Source organism: Puntigrus tetrazona, chromosome 5, assembly GCF_018831695.1.
Source record: "Puntigrus tetrazona isolate hp1 chromosome 5, ASM1883169v1, whole genome shotgun sequence".
In the NCBI taxonomy this organism is placed as follows: Eukaryota; Metazoa; Chordata; class Actinopteri; order Cypriniformes; family Cyprinidae; genus Puntigrus; species Puntigrus tetrazona.
In genome coordinates, this window is record NC_056703.1 from 4,847,162 (window position 1) to 4,870,257 (window position 23,096).

The window sequence follows — 23,096 nt, forward strand, 5'->3', positions numbered from 1 at the left end:
GGCACTTGTGTGTCTTTTGTCACCTTTATAGCTCATAATTAAATGTGCCTTTTGTGATGTGGAAAATGATGGAAGCCCGTGACCCAGGCATGCTATTCACAAGCTGTTCTTTCTCTCTAATAATAGAGAAAACCGACTAAAGATTAACAGCGCACGCCACCTGAGAGAAATGGTCCAGTGTCAATGCCAATGTCTAAATTTGTTCCTTATGCTAAAGTATTACCGTATTTACTTCTCGAAGTACACCTAGCAGTAATGCAACTTAAACCTGCTACTTAGTTAACAAAACCTGTTTCAATAATCGTCACCGTGTCAATAATGAAGGTTTTGGCACCTGTTGCGACTTTTAGATCCTAATCAAACAACTCAACCCGCATTTTACAATATTACACATCTCCTGGTTTAAAGGCGGTCGATAAAGTGGCCCGAAAAAAGTCCTTCGTATGAAAGCGTTCCAGGAAGTTTAGTGAAAAATGGCACTCTCTTAGCTGGAGGTCTCTGAGGCTTTTACAGATGCTAAGTCAGATGTGAAGCAATTGTTTCAGATTTACCGCCTTCCCTTCTTTTCAGGGCATCTGCGTTCTACCATTCACTGCTCTCATATTTCCTTTTAAGCCCTTTCACTGGCACTGGATTAAATCCTTGTTTAATCTGGTCCCTTAGCCGCTTTCTCTCCTTACTAAGCAGATTTGCACAGGGAGGTTTCATTAGACGTCTGTGTGTATTTTTTTTGCTTCCCGGTATGTGTAGAATATAAGGCGGGTGGTCTGCCAGGGAGAGGAAAGTGAGAAATGGGAGATGAATGAAGATGCGAAAGAGACGGAAAGGAGAGAAGGTTAAAAATGGCGAAAGGGCAAAGAGTAGGCTAAAAGCAGAAGGGGAGGGCGAACGAAAGATGGCCAACATTAAAACCATAAGGCCTCTTTGTTAGTGTGGGGCTGACAAGCTGCCGTTCACATTAGGGTAATTAACACCGCCACAGATTGCACAACAGCTGTGCAGTTTAGCACTGTGGCAACATCAGAGAGCTGAGAGAGAGCCTGTGCAAACAGTGGCCTGTGCAGGGCTAGTTAGACTACCACTATTTAGATAGGTGCTCAAACCGCACTCTGTAGTACGTGACGTCCGCCAGGCTCTGTGTGCGGTACAGCTTGGCTCGGCAAGCTGCTAGCTATTTGTGTAATAGGTGTTACCTATGCCTATAAATTTGACTTTATGCAGTTTGGTGGCCAGCTAGTCAACTTTATAGATAATACTTTGAGCTACAGTCTTAAAAATAAAGGTCCTTTAATGCATCCCACGATTCAGTGTGGCGAAATATTGAGAAATTCAGTGCCACGAAATATTGAGAAACCTGAGACTTGAAAATAGATACAATTGTAGATGGGCATTTGGACAGATTTTTATTTTAATTATTATTTTTTTCAATTAATGCTTTGATCTGTTCTTAAAAATGTAATTTACAGATAAATGGCGCCATCTGGTACGTCTTTAAAAATAGCACACAACAATGCCATCGCTTACAGCTATATAATTATTGCAGTATTTTTGTTGTATTTGCCGTATTTTAATGTGTTTTAATGATTTGACTCTTTGCAGTGCTGTATTCGTTGTGTTAGTATAATATTAGTATATTGGAGTTAGTTCATGTTGGATTGGATAGTTCAGATCTGTATGATGGAGAACTAAAAAAAAAAAGAAATTGATCTTTTTTTGCATCAAAATATTGGAACATGCTGTATTAAGAAATTAAAATGGTGTGCTGTTTAGAGAAAATCAACCATTTGCTCTTAAAAACATGTGAAGAGAACTCAAATCTCAAGAAACATGTTTTTTCCGTTTCTTTCCAGTCTGTTTGAGTTGTTTTTTCTTTAACAAGGCGGAAAAAAGCGAACTAATACAATAAAAACATGATTTTTGAAAACTAAAACTAGAGTTATCTGTTTTTGCAAATAAACTCTTCATATGTGTTTTGTTAGCTGTGTATAGCATTTCATTGCATTGAGCTTTATTGGTTTGAAAAGGTAGTTTCTGGAAATCCACAGCTCCCGGCCTCGTGCGATCTGAAGAGTTCAGAAGCTCCTCCAAACTGCTTTGCCCGAAGAGTGGACTCTTGGCAAGGCTTTGGACTTGCTTCATGTAATTTTAGTGCCCTGTCATCTTGCTCGTCTTGGCAAATCCCACAAAAAAACAAAAAAAAAACAAATTATATGTGAGAACGAGTGGCCTGTTCATGTTTCTGTTTCTTCTTGATTATATTTAATGTTCAGTGTTTTCATTTCCCAGCTCCCTGTGTTTATCCATGCTGTTTTTCCTGGGCGCCGATGCCCAACATCTGGATGTGGGAAGTGTGTGCATGTCAGGAAAGTGTTTTGCGTGATTATTAGTAGATTAAACGGCACTCCAAATGTTGCATTAGGGTTTCGTGTAATGCTGTTTCACTGTAGACCAATCAGAACTTCTCTGAGGTGTGGAACGGTGTCAAAACTGTCAGGTTTTGGTTCACGCTTCCACGCATGTTCTTTCAACATGATATCCGGAGCACTGTGTAGAATCGCGAAGCCATATTTCAGAAACAACTGTTTTATTGAATTAAATGTCCTGCTTTTTGATTATTCCATGAGATAAGCCAAACATAGTTGGGTGCGTTTTGTTATTAAGTAATTAGTTACTGTATTTATACTTTACTTTTACTTTTGCCAATATGCCAGTAACATTCATGCCAACTTAATAATCATAATAACCAACTTAACCATAAGAATTAGATACTAAAGTGTTACCGGTATTCTTATTAATCCACCAAAGTAGCTATTCAAAGGGAGGATACATAAAAAGCATGCATTTTTTGATGTTAAATCCACTATTGTATTGTGTATAAATGTTCTACAGTACACAGTATTACATTAAATTATGTTTTGTTCAAGACCTTATTCTGAATCCTTAATCTTACCCAATTTCTACCCAAATCTTAAACTACTAAGTATCAATAAGCAGTAATAAGGGGTATATTGAGGCAAAAGTCATTGTTAATGGTTAGTTAATAGCAAGAATGGATCCTTAATGTATGGGGTGTAGTTATATTATTATTTATTTGAAAGAATTAAAAGAAGAGTAACCTACCAACACAGAAGCCAAACGTTGAGAAGAGAGATTGTAGTTGGATTCCGAATTAAAATGTGACTTTTAATTGCGCTCACACACGCGTGTTTGTCGTTCTGCTCCGACTTACACTCCCTCTGCTGCTCTCCGCAGGGTTATCTTGTTAAATTTCAGCGAGGGAGTGCTGACTTTAAGAGACGAGGTAGACATTTCTGTCCACCCCCTCTCCGTACACCGGGTGCAGAGTGCAGCGGTAATAATCCAACAAGTGACAGCCGGCTATAATGGGAAGGGAAGGCAGACGAAGACGGAGAGGTGTCGGGAGCAAAAGGAGCCCGGTGGGCTTATCATTGATTTGTCTGCTGCGTTGTACTGAGGGTTTGAAGGGCACTGGCAGGTGCCGCACACCCACGTACGCTGAATATAATTGGGCCCCGTTCAGTCCGACTCCACAGGGCGGACTTCTGTTATGCTCTGATTACCCTCAGGGAGCTTTCGGTCGTAACTCACGAGGTGCCTGTTCACCGTCAGCTGAGCGAGAGAGAGAGGTGATTCCTGGAGTATTTCTGTCAGTTGCCCTCTTCCTGGTATTTGTTTGATGCAGTGAGATTTCCGGCCGGGTGATATACGGCCTACAGGTGGGCGGTTTCATGGCCTGGGTCTGGGTGGGTTTTTTGATGTGGCTGGCCGGTGTTCAATGTGCATGTGTCTGCTACGAGGAGCACGCCACCTGTTAATAGAGCATGACCGAGGACCTGAGGTGCTGATAGTTTGCCATTGGTCACAGATTTTAGAAGCATGGGTGCTTTTTATGTTTTTGGGCTTTTTTGTTTCTTTTTTTGAAGGGGGTTTGTTTCGCATCAAAGTGACTGCATTGTTTTTTGGTCCTGCGTTTAGCAGTTAAAATTTTCTTTTTTTTTAAGATAATGTGAGCGATGCTTGCTTGGATTGAGAATGCACTAAAGATATAGAACCGTTTTCAATTAGAAATTGCTAGTAAAATAGTTTCACAGTAGTGCAAAGTAAAGTGGACAGAATTTTTATAGTGTTTTCTAGTGTAAGCTTTTTACTTACAAACATAAAACAGTATTTTTTTTTTTACAGAGACTTTCAAATTGTAATTGACTTATTTCAATTTTTTAAAGTAGGATTTGAAATGTTTTTATCATCAGATGAAGTTAGATGTCTTTGTAGCCATAGGTTTCACAGACAAGGCTAAAGCCCAGTCCCAGACTAAAATGCAGCTTCAGATTCAAGACAGATTCAAGACTGATCTTAAAATATATCAGTACCTTTGTGTCTCAATGGTTTTTTTGGCCACATCTCTAAAAAAATATATATATATATATATATTTTATGTTCTAATTGAATTATGGCCCAATCTTGGTTTAGCCTACGTAAGGCCTTAGTTTCCCTGAATGTTACTGGCCACCAAATTCCAGTGAATTCACAGTAAATTCTATTTACTGCCATTTAAACTGAACTTCCTCTTTTGTGAAGTTAATTCGGTTTAACTTCTTGAACTTCTTCATGTTTGAATTTTGCGCATCCGTGTTTGCTAGTAAACGTGGTGTCATGTTCTGGGGCAGTTGCACATACCTAGCTTCTGTGTATCTTAAGAATTAGTCGTTTGCACTATTTTCATAGTCTACTTTAGTCGTTCTGCTAACTAGAAGTAACATTGTAAATACATGTCAACTTGTAGAGTAAGTTGAGATATACTTGTTTCTGATAGTCAATAGTATGTTGTGAAACTATCCGAATAAAGTGTTATGCAGAATAATACTCTACAATACTCTATACTAATGGCTGCTAAACAAGGAGGTGCAAAGTTATTTACTGTAGAATGTCTAAAAAGCAGACAATAATGTAACCGGCCACTGTTTTTTTAAATATAATTCCCTCAATATAAGAAATATGGAGTCGTTATGAAGTGGTGGTTTGAGGTATAAGCCATTCAGAGAACACAGTTTTTGACTCAACGATTTTGTACATCCAAGAACTATTCAGTGCATGGAAAGTGCAAATGAAAACTCAAAAATCAGATCGATTGATCTCCTTTACAGTTACACGTCACAAACGTCTCACGCCTTCTTTCATTTATTAGAGTTTGAAATGAGCCATCTCTTTGTATGAGGTGAGGTAAAGCCATTTTTCTTGCTCGGTAGGGAAACGTACAGTACATGCCCCCCACCCCGGCCTGCTCCCTTCCGCCTTTCACTGCATTTACCACTTAGTTAAATCCCCTTCTTTCTGGCTGTAAAGCTTTTAAGCAGTGTGAGGATAGAGTGGGGACTCTGGAGTCAGGGGGAGCCGCTCTTGGCCGCTGAATCTCTGCTCGCGGAAGGGTTTTTCTGTCAGTGATGCCTCGCAGTTGGATTCGGGATGATGGGTTAAGGGATTCTGGCATTCCAGGATTATCCGTCTTTTATCTCCTTGCTATTTGCCGCCAATCCCGGAAGGATGTTGAGTGGAATTCCTCTATGTCCGTAGACATGATATGCAAACAGGACTACGTCTAAACGACTCACCAATCCGATTTCTCCTAGATCCACTGGGAAAGTGTGTGTCGATTGAGTCTTAGAGGATAATCCCAGTGACAAATGAAAGGAAAGGGTTTTTCCCTGTCAGGAATGTTAGCATCACCAACACTAATCTCGCATTAGAGCTCAGGTGGGTTTTCTCAAACCTTGGTAGTTTGCGACACGAGATTTATACGCTAGTGATATCGATAAAGCCAAATGGCATTTGTATGGAAACGCTCATTGGTTTTAAAATGCTGTTACTGTATCGTGATGATGCAAGATGGTTTGCTTTATTGAACACACATAGTTTGTGCTTATTCAATCGTGGGCCTCTGTAATTAGCTACTTAACCTTGCTATTTTCCAATATGAAACAAATCAATTTACTGAATGGCGTTTTTTAGCCAGGATCCAAGAGAAGCAACGCAAATAAATGACCAGTTTGGCATAGTGCTGTTAATTTTTGCAATTATGGATTCACAATATCTGACAGGTTTTATATATCACGTTTATATATTGTTCAAACATCTGAGGTCAGTACATTTGTTTAAAGAAATTATTCAGCAAGGACACATTAAAATGTTCTAAAGTGAATGTAAAGACATTTCAGATAAATAATTTTCCTCTAAACTTTCTGTTCATTATGTATTAGTGCTGTCAAATGATTATTGTGATTAAGCGCATTCAAAATATGTTTTTGTTTACATAATATATGTGTGTGTGTATATATATATATATATATATATATATATATATATATATATATATATATATATAACATTTACTTGTATATAGATCAATATATTATTATATTATATCATGTAATATAAATATATTTAATACATAAACTCAACATTTTTCTTAAATATATACATGCATGTGTTAGTTTGTGTGTGTGTGTGTGTGTGTATATATATATATATATATATATATATATATATATATACATACACACACACATAATCACAAAGTGCCTAAGTGCACTTGTTGCATTTAAAAAGACTTAAAAATAAACGACATGTATCTACATTAAACAGAATGGCACAGAATTATAATGCTGGCCATTTATCAGCCGTATCATGAAATTAATCGTCTTATTGGTATCAGCCAGAAATGTAATATTGATGCATTCCTAGCAGAAAGAGCTTGTGCCGTGAGCTTCGCAAGGACTATTAAAGCATTTAACAGGCAAAGAGAGAGAGAGAGAGAAATTCATCCTTGCCATCATGTGCCTCCTAGTGTATGGGCTGAACACCCTGGGGAATCTGTTTGCCAGTTGTTGTCTTCCCCTCTCTTTCCCTTTCCGCATGAATAATTGAAAGTGTAGCATGTCAGACAAAGATGCATTTACTTGCTTCATTATATTTTAATCCAAAGTGAAAGATTTTGCGCATTGCTTTCTTGGCATCCGAAGCAACTTTTAATTTCCTTCCACCGGGTCTTTTGTAATTCAACCGCGCCCACACACGCCCTCGCGCAGCACGATCTTTCCGAAACCTTTATTGCGTTTTTTTTTCCCAGACAATCTCGCAGCGTACAGGTGCTAATTGGCGGTGTTCGTTCCAACTGATATCAGTGTTTGCTCGATGAAGTCCTCGCAAACTGTCTCAAAGCTAATAAGGGTGTTTGCCGAAATCCGATCTTTTTTCGTTTTGCAGTTGGAGGCCCTGGCGTGTTGTTCAGTGTGTGCGTTAGTAGATTACACTTGGTTGTACAGCCCTCTAATTACCAGGTATTTACCGAGTACAAAAGGCTGTAACAACATGAGCAAATATGTACACAGCGCTTTATAGAGTGCGTAATTGTTATTCCCACTTTGCTGTCAGATTACCTTTAGCGTAGCGGAGCTAAAAACGTTGACTTTTTGGAATTTTACGTACTTCTGTTGCAGTGCTGTCTGACAAAATAATTCACTTCTAGACATGTCTAGTGCGATTGACCCCTCTCTTCCACTCGAACGTTGCTTCAGATGACGCAAGTTCAGCGGTGAGTAGAGTTTGAATGTAATTGAAAACCCCACCGGGGGCCTTTTGTCACAAGGTTGACTCAGTCGCTGGTATGTGAAGGGGTGAGGTTTAAACGGTAAGTGTGAAAGCCAAAGCCGTAATCTCTCTCACAAGGTTAGCACAGTTGTCGGCTTGATGATAAACGGACAGGGTGTAGCGCTCTGTCAGAATGCGTGTAGCTCCCTCGGTTTGCGTGGCTAGCGCTCGCAAGAACATTTCTTGGGTGTTTATTTATACACCTTAAACCGTCATACGATGCACATCTGGGGCCGGGGGTGATAAAAGAAGCCCTGCAAACAATGTGCCCGGTTTTGCGTTAGATAAACGCGAGGTGCCTCGGACAGCTGCCACAAGCCCTCCGTAGCCTAGCGGTGCAGCATGCCTGAGCTCTCTCCGCTAGTCAGGTTTCCTAGCAGTGAATGAAGACACCAGTTAGGCTATAAGGAGCTCCGGATAAATCCTGTTGGGGGGCTAGAACACTGCAGGACCAAACATGGATGCTAAAAGAGTCACCGGGTTCTTCACGAGGTGTAAATCAGTTGCGGGCAGAAACGAGCGATACGTTTAAATAGCTAATTAATAACGCTACTTTCACATTAAATTACATTAGATGCTTTTATCCGAGGCGAAAAAAGAGCGATGATTCGTCTCAGTTAGCATAACGTAGTACATCTTTAAATTGGAAGAGATGTTTTTAGCTGATTCTTGAAGATGGCTAATACAATAATGATGATGACAATAATAATAATAATGAATGATATCATTTAATAAATAATGATGAATAATGTAATAAATTACCTAATAATACATTCGTTAAATTGCTATTTTAATCATAATAATGAAATATATCAAATTAAATATAGAGTATTACATTGTTTTAATAAAATATATATATATATATATATATATATATATATTTTTTATATTTTTAAATTAAAAAGATAGAATTGTAATTAATTATAATTATTTGACTTAATTAAATTAAATATTTATTTTTGTCAGCAGGATGTTTACATGTTAGTTGATTTCAGTTTTTTCGGTTGCGCAGAAAATTGAGTTGAGGTCATATAAATATTTGAGTATTTGCACAGACACATGAAGACTTTACTACACTAAAATCTGCTGTAGTTCAGTTGACACTGCACATGTACATTATCCTTCTTCTGCGATAAAAAAAAAATAGTTTTGTTCATACAATAAAAGTAAATAGCTTTTGGGTTGGATTATCTTTTACTTCTATATGGACAAAAACATTTGATTCGCTCTTCAAAATATTTTCCTTTGTGCAGAAGCACGAAACTTTAAAATGACACGGAGGTGCGTGAATAATGGTGGGATTTTTCAGTTTTAGCTGATCTATTCCTTTGAGACGGATGAGAAGTAGACGAAACCAGGTGCCCGTGTCCCCGGTATCCCTCATTTGTCTCTCTCTCCTCTCTATTTTAAGGACAGCGGAGCTGCTAAGGTGATTTTAAAGGCGCGAGCAGAGCCGGGTTGACCCGCCGAGAGGCCGTGGCACAGGGATAACATTACAGAGCAGGGTAACACGAGCAGGGGTGTCTGCTTTAAAAGTAAATTCCACTTAATGTGGCACGTCCCATCCCAACAGGAGCCTGGCTCAACTGCGAGCTTCCTTTATATAGTGCATTCCGTGTCTGTTTGTGCAGCAAGGGGTTGTGGGGGATTAGCCGTTGGCACGCTGTCAGTTTCTACCTCCCCTGCCTTCGCCTTTTCATTTCCTTCCCTTTCACCTACTACTTTTCTGTAGCGCCCACATGAATCCTGGAAGTGCCTGTCTGCTTTGATGTGCTTACAGGAGTCTGCAGCTGCTTTGTTTTCAAGCCGTTCCAGTGCAGGCGGTGTGAGTGAGCGCAGAAACTCAGAGGTCAGAGGTCAAGTGGATCCGGGGGTGCAAAGGACCCCGTGCACCCTTTAAAAAGAGGAAAATTTACTGTAAAAACGACAGCTGTGGTTACCGTAATTTTTCATGTAAAAATACGGTAGTGATATTTTAGGTTTTACGGAAAACGGCTTGGGATTCGATTCTTTCTTTTAGAGACGATAACTTTATACTTTCAGAACTTTGTTTTAATTCGCTTAGAGCTTTGTTACACATTAACATGTAATCTGTATTGTTAAAAGCGCTATATAAATAAAGGCGACTTGACTGACTGCAATTTCAAAAAACAAAACCTTCATAGGGACAACATGAGAGAACCCTAATTTACACAACTTGTATGAAAAAACAAAAAACTAAATAACAACTAAGAAACGTGACTATTTAAACAAAAAAAATCAATTTGAAATCTAACGCAGAGACAATTTTACAGTTATTAACTGTAAATGATGCATTATTTTTCGCTTCCAAAAATGGTATGCTACCGTAAAAACGTGCATAATGTCCAATATTCACCTTAAGTTGGGGACTTACCGCTAACCATTTAACAGGTTTTTACTGTAACATTTTTACAGTCTTCTACTGTTAAATTCATTTTTTTTTAGAGTGTGTGCATCCTGCTCAGCCCTCGCTTACAGCAGTGTCGTTTTTGGGTTCTGAATGCACCCTTGATTCAGCTTGGGATGCCTGCTTGTTTTGGCAGAATGCGTATTTGCTTTTTCAAGGAGATGATTCATGTAAGATTCACATGGCTTCATGGTTGGTTGAAAACAGGGCGTCTTGCTTGGCCTTTTTTCCTCTCATTAAAGAGCAGACCGTGGTCTACCACGTAGTATGACCGCCGAGATCCCCGTCTAACTAGACCCAAACATCCTTGTCTTTCTTCTACCTACTGCAGATGAAGGTACAGCAAGGGGCAAAAACCTCTTTTTTTATTTATGAATTATTCAATTTGCCTGGATGTGTTTCCCTTGTAGCGGAGAAGATCTGCAAAAAAAAAAAATCAACCCGTCTTTGCTCTCCTTCATACTTGCCCGAGGTAGTGAATGACTCAGACGTTGTTCTCATTGAAGAAAACAAGGTGAACAAGGGCGATGCTGAATAGCGCTTCAAGCCGTCCCGCAAGAATCACATGCGTTTAATTGGTAGTCTGCACCGCACACCTTAGTCAGAGTACGTCATGCTTAATTTGACATGAATGGAAATAAGGCTGTGAGAGATTGAAGCGCAGTCCATTCAATATGCCGCTGTCTCTTGATCTAGTGTTTACAACCTAGCTGTTTATAATTATAGGCAAATTTATTTTTTATGTAAAGCTATATATATTTGCTATATATATATATATATATATATATATATATATATATATATATATATATATATATATATAATCTGTGTATAAAAAAATGTCATATTTATTTTTGTTGTATTCAATATAAAACAAATTATCTATACAATATTATCTGTAACATTTTTTTGATTAATTGTGATCAATCGTAATCAATATAAAAGATCTTGTTTCCATAATATAAGTATATTGTGTATATTTAATATGTATATATAAATACAAACATGCACGCTTATATTTTTATATATATATATAAATAAAATATATACATTTCTATACAAGTAAAAATTTTAATATATTCTGTACATTATAAATATACACAGTACACACACATATTATGTAAACAAACCTTTATTTTGGATGTGATTAATCATTTGACAGCACTATTTATAATTTTTAAGTGGGATGTTTAAATAATATTTTAAAGTAACTTTGACAGCTGTAAAAAAAAAAAAAAAAAAAAATACTGTAAAATCTTTTAAATCGCTTTTATTTATACAGCCTCTAGTACTTGATTGTTTGCAATCCAAATTGATTAGTATTAAATTAAAAAATAAATAAATGTGTATATATATATATAAATATATTATAAATATATAACATATATAAAAAAAAATATATATATATATATATATAAAAATATAATATATATATATATATATATATATATATATATTTTTTTTTTTACATAATACAAATATTTTAGAATTTGCAAAAATTAAAAAATAAATAAACTTTTGGCACGCAGGAAAAAAATATTGCAGATTTTTTTACAGATTTTTTTTGTAAAGCCCTCTAGCACTACGATGTGACATTCAGTATAAAAACCCTTGATCTAAGCAGTGAACATGTAGGTATATACTATGTGCGAAACATTTAATTCAGATTGTTTGGTTCCTTGATTCGTCTCAGTCAGGTTATAGATATTAGGCTACTCCGAAATCACGTCGTATTGAATGACATAAGCATCTAATGGAAGTGTCCGGTTAAGCAGAATGAGAGCTTGTTTATCTCTTTCTCGCTCTTTCTTTGCTACTCTTCTTATCTCGGTCTTGTTGGCAGGAGTAAGAAACCCTGGACTAAGATCTGTATCTGCGGTGTGTCTACTAAAGAACAGGCTCTGATTCCTCAGCCGATAAGCCACGTTTTATCTTCCCCTGCTTTCACATTAAAGACGAGGAGGCCTGTGAGAGCCTGTGGCCCGTGACAGTTCCTGTGTGGCTGATGTCTGTCACCCAGGAGCATGGGAACACCGCTCTCGTGAATGCAGGCGTAGCACAGGCGGTCGATCTGTACCGGACTTTAATTTTGTCTCGCTATCACTATCCAGCTGGTCAGCTTTTTATGCTCCTTGTTCTGTACCTTCACCATCACCTTAGCAGGATTTACCCACGGTGCGCTAACTGCTGGTTTTAAGGCATGATCCTTTGTAAAGCTGCTTTGAGATAATATTGTGAAAAGCGCTTTAGAAATACGGTTGAATTGAAAGTCTCTCTTTCAGCCCACCTAGTCACTGAATGCATGTTTTACTTTGGAAATGCGTGTCTGTTGCTTTAAAACCTAGTGAACTTGTCTATATATGAAACTGAATTGGTGGTATTGGGGTAAATAGTCACTTTGTACAAAATGAATGAATCATTTTATTGATATTTGACGGTGAAGTATGTTTATTATTAATAATATATATTTCGTATAATAATAGTAATGTGTTGTAATATAATAGAATTATAAATCATAATGCATATTGTTTTTGTGATAGAATTGAGTTTTTGGATTGTAAGGCGAAAATAATAATACAAACTGGTTGTGCATGTCATTTTTTAAACTTTTAATGTGCAATAATAATTAATAATAATAATTATTAATTATTATTTAGCTAGTCTTAAATAGCAAATATTTCTTTTTCACAATGCATTTATATATATATATATATATATATATATATATATATATATTTATTTATTTTATTTTTTTGTTAAGTGTGCATTTAAACCATACAAATGTATTGCTATCATTATAAATTAATTTGAATTTTGTAACATATCAGTGATCCCTATTAAAGCTGCTCACTTGGTTTTGGAGCAGAGCTTACTGTATGTCTATGAAGGCTCTTCCACGCTGTTTTTCTTTGCTTTTTACCTTGTTTCTCATAATGCGTTTATTCCTGGCCATGTGTCAGACCCTGGAGGCGAGCACAACCGAGCTGATTTGTGACCCTGTCTCGCCGTTTGGCTTTCGTGTTACTATGCGACACATCTTTACTCTTTCTCTTTGCCTCCTGTGATCTCAGTCTGCCCTACACTCACCGGATAGCTTTCTAATTTGTACTTCGCACCAGCCGGCCTGCTATGTTAGCAGCCTGAGAATGCTCAAAAGCAGAGGGAAGATGTAGAAAAATGCGCGAGCGAAAGAGAGATTAAATTATAGCGAGAAAAAGACGGAAGAGAGGCAGACGTTGGATAAGGAAGATTATTACGGAGAGATAAATGAAGAGAGATCCGAACGAGTAGGACGCTAAAAATGTAAATGAAGTAACTGCAAGGAGAAGAGGGGTGAATTAGAGGAACAGAGGAGACGGGATCGCAGGAACTGCAGGCGTTTCAGATATGCAAACCGCAGGAGCTGTGCTGAGATCCCGCTTCAGGTTCTCGTGTTCGTGTTGTTGCCAAGCGAGAGTTCGATGGAGGAATTGCTCCCCGCCCTCGGCCAATCGCGGCTGACGTTGAATGTGGCGCTCGCGGCGGGCAGCACAGACTTGTGGGTAGGCCTGCATTTTGCACGGTCACCCAGTGGAATACATTATCATCTTAATGATGCTTTAGGTGCAGATGCATGTCTAATGCGCTGGTGTGGGAGTTTGTGTGCGTGCGCATGTGTGTGTGTCTGTGTGTGTGTGTGTGTGTGTCACTCTCCTGTGGAGTGGAGAGGGCAGAGAGCTGTAATCACTCTCACACACACCTGTTCTGACTGGAGGCGGTCTGCGCCGCGGCTGATAGGATGAGAGCGCAGGGGGAGAGATGTAGCAGCGCTCATGATAAACGAGTATGTAGGAGGTCATTAAGCAGAGCAGCGAGAGGAGGAGAGAGAGAGGGAGGCAGGGAGACGGGAGAGAGAAGGACAAACACAGTGAAGATAATTAATTTGGAGTTTCATTAGCAGGAACTTGTATGCCTGGATGACTGCATGGGTGCAGCGGCGGGAGAACGCACACAGTCCTGAGGAGCTAAGGTGTACATGAGAGAACATTTAAAGGAGGATGTTTGATCAACTCTACTTATTCTGACTGCTTTCTTGGATCAGGCGTCCATATATGTGTGTATATATATGTGTGTGTGTGTGTGTGTGTGTATATATATATATATATATATATATATACACACACACACACACACATATATATGTTCATAATAATTATATAATTGCTAATATTGTGACTTAATATTTTATAGATAGATAAATCTGGAATCTAGCAGTGCAAAAATAAATAAATACAAATCGCTAAATAAATATACTGAGAAATCGCTGTTTGCCCAAATTAAATTCTTAGAAATACAAATAAAAAAAAATACTTTTTATATATTTATGGTAGTAAATGTATAAAATATCTTCATGGAATATGATCTTTATTTTATTTTATTATTATTATTATTTTTTTTTAATGATTTTGACATAAAAGGAAAATCTATAATTTTGGCTATTTCTACCAATATACACATTATTTATGACTAATGTTGTGGTGTAGGGCCACATAGATTGTTACATTTATAAAATATTAATTTTATATTCTTTATGCATTGAGTATAGAGCTATATAATTTATTTCTGATTAATATATCAGGGAAACGTTTTCACACGACTTCGTATTGCGTGTATGCATTGCTATATGATCTTACTACATGTGAACAATCGTCTCATTTCTTTCTTCTTTACTTATCTTCAGTAATTCCAGGAGAAGCATCTGGCACAAAGTTGAACATTTAAATGGTATATAACATAAATGAAGCCTCCTGTCTATGAAAGATGAGCTCCTGAACAGTAAACAGCACACATTTAAAGTTCACCAACATTACATCACATACAAGTTGACCTGATATATTGTATAACGCACACCCACAGCGTCTTATCCACAATCAGGATACGAGATCGGCACACACACACTTCAAACCCAAAACAAACAAACAAGCAAAATGTCGAGGTTGATGTGGCACTCGCGGGTTTTAAGAGGGTGATGACTGAGATGTTTATCAGCCCTTAGCTGGCCCTCTTCAACATGATGTTACATAAACAGTGAGAAAATAGAAGCCTGGAAGGATCTGGACAACATCCTGCCATTAAGAGAGAGAAAGAGAGAGACTGAGGCTAAAGATGATGGGTGAGGAGTGATTGCTGATGGACAAGAGGAAGAATGAGGAGTTTGGTGTGACATATTAAAACGTGTTGTTGTTGTTAGGTTAATCACAGGACGGCGTGGTCAGGCTCTCTCTCTCTCTCTCTCTCTCTCTCTCTCTCTCTCATCTGGCCGGCCGATAGTGTCATACCCTCCTCTGAAGCCTTCAGGGTTCTCCTGGCACTACACCCAAATGTTTTGTTCACAGAGTATATGTGTGTGTGTGTGCTGTGTACATTTATCACATGCATGTGTATACATTGAAAATACTTGCATGTGTATATTTATATTCATATATCATTATAATTTTGTATATTTAGAATACAAACATATTAAATATATACGTGCATATATATAAATATATGTGAATAAATATTCGATCAAATGATCTCGGAAGGATCGTGTGTCTCTCGACTGGATTCGTTAAAAATAAAAATTTAGTTTTGCAAACAATCATTTTAAATTGGAATACTATTTCACAACATTTGTGTATTTTGACTGAATAAATGGTGAGCGTAAGATCAGAAATATTGAAAGAAATAAAATGGAGATGCACTAACACTTTCCATATTTTACCATTTTGATTATAATCTTTAATCAATACTTAGTATAGATTGCATCTCCAACTTGCCGGCTAATTCCTTCAGGTCACCTCTCAGAGGTATTTCGTGGCAGCTGCTTTCTTTCTTTTGGCTTCGTCCAACCTGTAAAGTCTGTTAGAACCAGTTAAAAAGGCAGCATAAAACGCATGGATGTTTGTTGTCGTTTGACCTCTGACTGCGCTGATTGTTTCTTTTTACGGCTTAGCGCCGCTTTGTTGCAACGAATCCGACCTCACCTCCCCGTCTTCCCTTTCCCGTTCGTTCTTCCAGTGGCGCTTTACAACTGTAGGCAGCAGGTCTCAACACATGGCCGTGACCTTTTTATTTTTCTAACTCCCTCCCCACCTCCTCGTCTCTCTGTTTTCCTCCTGTGAGAGTCGGGTCGTGCTCCAGAGGAGGCTGCATCATAGCCTGTAGTTAATGAGTGCAATGGGAGAAGTGAACTAAGGGCTGTTTTGGTATCTCAAAGTCCCAGGCCCGGCCGCTCTGCCTCCAGATCCAGTATCACACGTCCTCTCGGGTCAGGCCTCCTGCGGCCCCGCCAATGCTGTTTGGCTCCCAGCAATGTGGCTTCAATTTCCTCCGTTTTGAAATGGTTATAGCCCCTCTGCTTCCTTCAGCAGACTGGATCTTTGCTTTGTTTTTCCTCGTTTTTCCCCTTTCCTGCTCATTTTGATCACTTTGTATGTTAATCACCATTCCCCCCCCACGTTGTAAGAATTTGTTATGAGTGACCTTTGACCTCTGGCCTGTAGGGACACAGTTTAAAGGCTGCTCACTGGCAAAAAATACAAACAGTGCAATGCAGCCACCATAAATTTCTTCCTGGCAGCTTTTTTCTTGTTTTAAGCTCTCGTAGGAATACCTTTCTTAGACAGATCATTGTATTGAAAGTTCCTTTTCAACATTAAAGGCGCGCGCCGAGCGTACGTTAACGACAGTCTTTGCCCAAACCCGAGGCTTATACATATGCTACGGGCCCAGTTTCAACTGAACCTCTTTTCTTTCATGTAATCCTACGGGTGTGTGAGCTAAAGTGTTCCAGCGCTCAGACACAGAGTAGCTTGTGTAGTAAAAAAAAAAAAATCCCGCTTGCTGAAAAATTAGTCCCCTGACAGAGTGAATTATGGGGCTGAAATAGAGCTCTGTATTAATGTAGTCAAGGATTCACGTCAGCGGAGGTCTCAGGAATTATGCCACGCCATGGGTCTGGTCTCACAGGAGGTTTTGCATATTAGACTGAGTACACATTCTAAAGAACAAGTTATTAATGGAGCTAGAAACGTGGTCTGCAGAAGATTCAGACAGACAGACTGTGGTCAGCAGAATCAGAAAGCATGTTGAATGTTTTCTGCAGCAATGCTATTCTCCTCTTGCTTGTTTTTAGCATATGCGTATGATAATAATATCGATAGATAAACTCAGATTATGAAGATGCATACACACATGACCATCTTCGCTCTCTTGCTACATTATATCCCTCCTGGTCTTATGGCATGAATGTACCTTGGTGCACTTTTTATCGAGACACAAAATATGTACCAACAAGTACATATCACTAAAGTTTCCAAAAGAAATAAACACTAGAGGCAGTAAACCTTTTATTCCTTTCCACACAAATTTCCAGTTTTTACAGTTACGTGAAGAATATCATGTCATGACTAACAAAACAATGGATATTTAAAGACTGATGGTAATGAACATTAGCATCACACATAGGTTTGTTTGGTAGCTCTTGAGAGACGAGGAGCCCCCTTTCGAATCCCATGTAACTACGGTTCGTCAAAACAGTTGAAATGCAATCATGAAATGCATCATCACGGTTGCGTCATCAAATGCGCTTTTATATCAGTTTTGCATTTGTTAGCACGGGTTGGATTTGGTGTAGGGCATATTTCTGACATGATAGAGCATTAACTTTTATCAAGATTCCACGGATATTTGAATTCTGAACCGTCGCAATACATACCTTTATAATAAAAACGTGTCAGGGTTCATGTATTGCACCTGTGTTTTAACGCCACTCAGTGGACATTTCTCTTTGCAACTGCGGCGAAACGGGCTGTAAGGCACATAAAAAATAGTGTTGCATTAAAAAGTGCACGGATGTAAATATTTTTATGACACCAGGTTGGTTAAATCCATAGTGTGTGCTTTGTATTGATAGACCGTGGTGCTATTCTAAGAAAAAGCTGGAATGTGTGTGTCGGCATTCTTCGCCACCCTTGTGTATAGTTTATAAGAATTTAAGAGTCCATTCTCTTCGTTAAGAGTCCCACGTCCTGTCTGTCAATGACTGTGTGTTTTTGTAAGAGCATGGCATGTTTTCTTTTTCTCACTGCTTGCCAGAAACTACACGCTTTGGTACGTGGAGAGGAAGGAAAAGCACACTCATGTTTAGTCTACATAGCACTTAAGTCACTTTGTAGGGAGATTACTTTTTTCCCATTCTAATCTGTGGGTAGGATTTGTGATGTCACCATCCATCAGTGTTTTTTTGTTCAATCATTAAGAGTAAGGATGTGGAAAATTGCGCAAGTTGGCTCCGCTTAAACATTTGCACAGTGCTTTATTTGTCTGTTGGCTTTTTACGTCATTCCTCTCTGGTTTTTCTTCTTTCTCTGTTCTTTCTTTGTTGGTGGACATTTTTAGGTTGGCACAATGGTGTCCCCCAGTCTTGGTGTCAACCCTTCAAGCCCCCCCATAAAAAAGGGGGAGGATGAGAGCAGTTGTTTAAAAAGGAACTTTACTTGAACATAACCTAATTGTGTTTCACTTCTGTTTTGCAGGCATCTGATGTAGGATCAGAGAAGCTTTTCTCGCCTACTGCACCTAAAGGTAAGAGCATAAATATATTGTTGATGCTTTGCAATGTCATTTCTTCTACATTGGATGTTTTTGACAAGATTAAACTTGATTTGACCTTTTACCCCATTCATAAACAAAGCCCTCATTTCAAAATTCTAGATAATTTCATAATGCATACTGTATTGCAGCAAAACTTATACAACTAAACCGTTGTGTTCTTATTTTGCATTTTGATAAGCTCTGTTCTCATTTAAGGCAGTTGATAGGTTATGTTTTTGGTGTTGAAGTTAATGTTTTCCCCCAAAGACCACTTGGAGCTAATTTTCAAGCTATACTTCTTCTTCAAGAGCAGCATTCCTCTTGCCGGAATGGTGCTGTTGTTTTCTCATTTTATCATAAATGTTGAAGGGTTTTTTGTGCTTGGGAACCAAAGACATGCCTGTGTTGCTGTGTTCTAGGTTCCCTTCAGATGCTGCGTTTGTTAGGTTTCACATACGTAGAAGTATATATGTTAGCAGCAAGTCTTGGGCCATCAGCCTCATCAGAAGGAGTTTTTAGGTTTGGTTTGGTTTTGGTGGGTTTACATCTGGAGACTTCAATACCAGACAGCAAATCTCAAATGCTCTGTAATCCCACTGAAAGCCTGTTAAAATCCTATAAAATAAATAAAATGCTTGGATGCTTATTTGTATCCTTATATTTCTGACTTGTTTTCATGTGGCTGCTGGCAGAGGTTTGCTTTTAATGCAGATCTGAGCTACTTTTTACTGTTTCCAGTAGTAGCAAAAGTTTAGCTGAGAGCAGTGGGAAGTCGGCCCAAGAAGTTTTTTTTTTAGTTGGTTCACATCCAGGTTTTGTAGGGGAACTAAGTTGTGAAACGAATTCTGTTTGTTGCACAGTGCGAAGGAGCTGTCTAGTTTAATACCGCACTTCTGATGCCCGGCATGAATCCTTTGGAGAGCCTTTGCCCCCCACTCTCTGAAAATGGAGAAAAGAGGAAGTGAGAAGAGACGAGTCGAGCTCAGAGGAAGGGTAAAACTTGTGACTACTGTCGGGGTCCAAATTAAAGTCTTTTTTTTTTATGTCTTTGGATGACTTCCAGACATAACCATTGGAAAAGGCTTGTGCAACAGCTGACATGTTTAAAAGTAGATCAGAGCACATGGTTTGAGCTCTTCTGATGTCAACAGAAGAGCTTGTTGTTGTTATTATTACAGACACTGTAATCTGTGTTACGGCTGATGGCGAGACAAACTGCATCTTCTTTAAAATCCTGCTAATGTGTGTCATGCAAACACACTCCCCAGGGATCAAAGAGATGATACAGAGAAAGCACAAAGTAGTTCCAGATTAGGATTAAAAAGAAACGTAAAACCAAGAGTAGGAATATATGGATTAAGTGGTTTAGGACCGCAGGGAATAAATGTTATCGTACTATTTGACGCTCGGTTGGTAGAGATATCGTATGGAGTTATATCCTTTGAAAACAATGTTTGATGATGATATTTAAAATCAGAACGTTTAAATTCTGACGTTGTGATCTTTAATATCCAGCTCCAGTTCAGCCTTTATAACCATTGATATCCATTAAGTTTCACGAAAGTTCCTATATAACGTGGGGTGAGCAATATATCCATCGCCTACTTTCAAATAGAGCGGCAGTTAATACACAGAGCCGTAGATCACTGACAAGCTAGGCAGTGTCGCATTCAGGATCGCAAATGAATCACCCGTGAAACTGAATTAACTGCTGCACCATTTGAAAACAGGTGATGGAGATTTACCACTTACCAAAGAACCGGCATTCCTGACGTGATGCGCATGAATATATTTTGTGATATATTGCCCAACATCATCACTTTTTATGCCCATATCAAACTGAATGCCATGAAAATTGAGTGACAATTATCAAAAATTCTGGCAGCATTTTTCAAAACACTAGTTGATGTCCAAGAAGTTGCATTATTCCTCAGGTTCAGACTTTATAACTTTTGATATTCATAGGTTTCACGACAGCTTAAGTTCAGCAACTTTATACATGCATTAGTTACAGTTTGGTATCTTTTAGGTCTAAACTGGAAACCTTCAGCTCTGTATCCCAGAACTTCTGAAGTCTAAGAGGTCTAGGGCGTCTGGCTAAGCGTTTACCTAAAACCATAAAAATAGTAGTTGTTAAGTTTATTTTCGAATTTCCTGTGTGTTAGTGGCGTAGTGCCCTTTCACTTGGTTTTGCAGTTGCCGTAATCACTCTTCTGATTGTGGCTTTCAGATCTCTTGGCAAGGAATGTATAGTATCATTACCCTTGTTCTCCTGTTGTCGTTGTTGAATGTGGGTTGTCCAGACTTTGTTCCATGGAATGCACCCATTCCTCCAGGCTGTTATTCTAGATTTTGGGGGTATAGGAGCATATGTGTCCCATTACAGTACGTCCGCCGAGACCAATCTAAAGCTAGCTCCGCTCTGATCCCCAAATTGGTCTGCCCTGGAGAACTTCTGGCAGACTGATCACTCGCTTGGCTCACGTCTCGCGTTGGAGAATTGCATTACAGGGAAATACCTCGGCATGCATGTGGTGCTGCTTACACAAATATGCATGCGTCTTTGTTTCTGTAAACAGCTTTTGTGCATGCCGGTGCTTGATTTGATTGTGGCCTCAGTCAAGTACTGTGGTGACATACAAGTTTTGTATCAGCTTAACAGCTGTTTAGATTTATTCTAATGTGAGCTCATATAATTACTGCGGTCGCTGTGCTTTTATTGTAACTTTTTAAGAGGCTTGCTCTCCATCTCATAGGGCCAGGTTTTTCTTGCCCTGAATGAAGGCACAGCAAATTCATGCCCATAACTCATCCTTTTATGTTGCTATCATTCTATCTATTGCTCTAGCTGTCTACCTACCTGTCATTTGTGCATCACTGTGGAGACAGCTGATGTAGTATGTTTTTCTGCTTATGATTTTAACTTTCTGTATGTTGATATGTATAGAAAAGCTCTGTTTTACATTCAGTTTCTGAGCTAATGCATCTATATAAGGTGATTACTGGTCCTAGACCGGTTTGCAGCATCTGCCAGCTCCTCAGTAAGGTTAGAGACTCCAAGCATAGTTGAGAGGGGGGTTGGTCTCTTTCTCTTCATTTTACCCATCAGTGAAGCGATGACGCACCCATTTTGTGTGTGAGGTCTGTCAGGCAAACCCGGGGCATGCTGGGATAGTGAAGGAAGATTGTAGTGGAAAGCCATTTGTGAAGTGGATTTCTGGTTTGCTAATCCTGATTAATTTTGACCCGTTGTGCTCATTTTAAACAGCGTATTACTGTACGCGAGAAGCACCGCCAGCTTCGGGCCAAACTGAGAGCTTAGCGGCTTTGGAAGGCTTAACAGCAGATGGCATTTTAAGCCGGACTTAATAAATTGTTTCCATTAAACTTACCGGCCCACACATAGTGGATTAGGACTGTAGAACAAAGAAAGAAAGAGAGTGAGAAAGCAACAACAAAAAAAAAAAAAGCAGCCAGTGCCACAACCGCGCAAGATCAAATTGATAACGAGCACCGGTCGTATGCGTTTCGCTGCTAATCCACCGCCAACCCGTGAAAAACAAATTGACCCAACTAATTTATTATGAATAATATTTACAGTCCATACCGTTATCGTAACGTATGTAATTCCGGATTAAGAGCCACGTCTGGTCGTCACACGTTATACTCGGTTTTTCTTGATAGCATTTGGCCGAATCAATTCCGCAGAGGATGGATGCTTCTCCCCCCGCCCTGCCTCCTTTCCACCGCCGTCCCCTGGGAGCCGCAGGGTCGTTCTCTAAGCACTCATTATATGCTACACGGCTCAGGGTCTCCGTGTCGAATCGCTAATCAAGCACTCTGTCTGCAGGCCCACGATTCAATAGCCGTTGAGTGGCCTTTGTTCCTACCCGCTATTTGCTGCATGTCAATAAAAGTCTGCTCCCTGCTCCGCCTCAGCGGAGGAGCCCCCCTTCATCCACGCCCTCCCCGCAGCCCTTCAGAATATAAAATGCACTCGCCTTTCTCCCCTTCTGCATGGGTGAGAAATAGAGGGAGGGAAAAATGAGTGGAGGCCAGTAGGGGTCAAGGGATTGGGGGGTGAGCGGTGTGTTTGTATGCGCCTCTTCTCCTCGGGCCGAGGTTAATGCTGATGTATTGCTAACCTTAGCTCTGCAGTGTTTGTGGCCTCTTGCCCATTAAATAATGAATAGAAGTTGACCTCTTGACCAGCTAATCAGCTTTGCAGCTGTCGGATCGTAGAAGCGCAGAGACCGCGGAGTCACGGTCGGGGATGGACCGGCCGTATATTTCAAGATTAGCAGCTAATATTAAACCCACCAGTCATTGTGAGGGTTTCTGCAACCTGTACTGTTGGAATTGGATTTGTGTTTGTTTGACAAAGCCT

General features: G+C 39.1%; 1 protein-coding gene across 16 annotated transcripts in view; it reads left to right on the forward strand.

The window, feature by feature from the left end:
* fbrsl1 (fibrosin-like 1) overlaps positions 1–23,096 on the forward strand; it is a 258,303-nt gene that overhangs the window by 203,061 nt on the left and 32,146 nt on the right. For all 16 annotated transcript variants that reach the window (XM_043238878.1, XM_043238877.1, XM_043238879.1 and 13 more), the window contains one exon: positions 18,652–18,700. In XM_043238878.1, the coding sequence (XP_043094813.1) occupies positions 18,652–18,700 (49 nt within the window). The remainder of the gene's footprint in view (positions 1–18,651; positions 18,701–23,096) is intronic.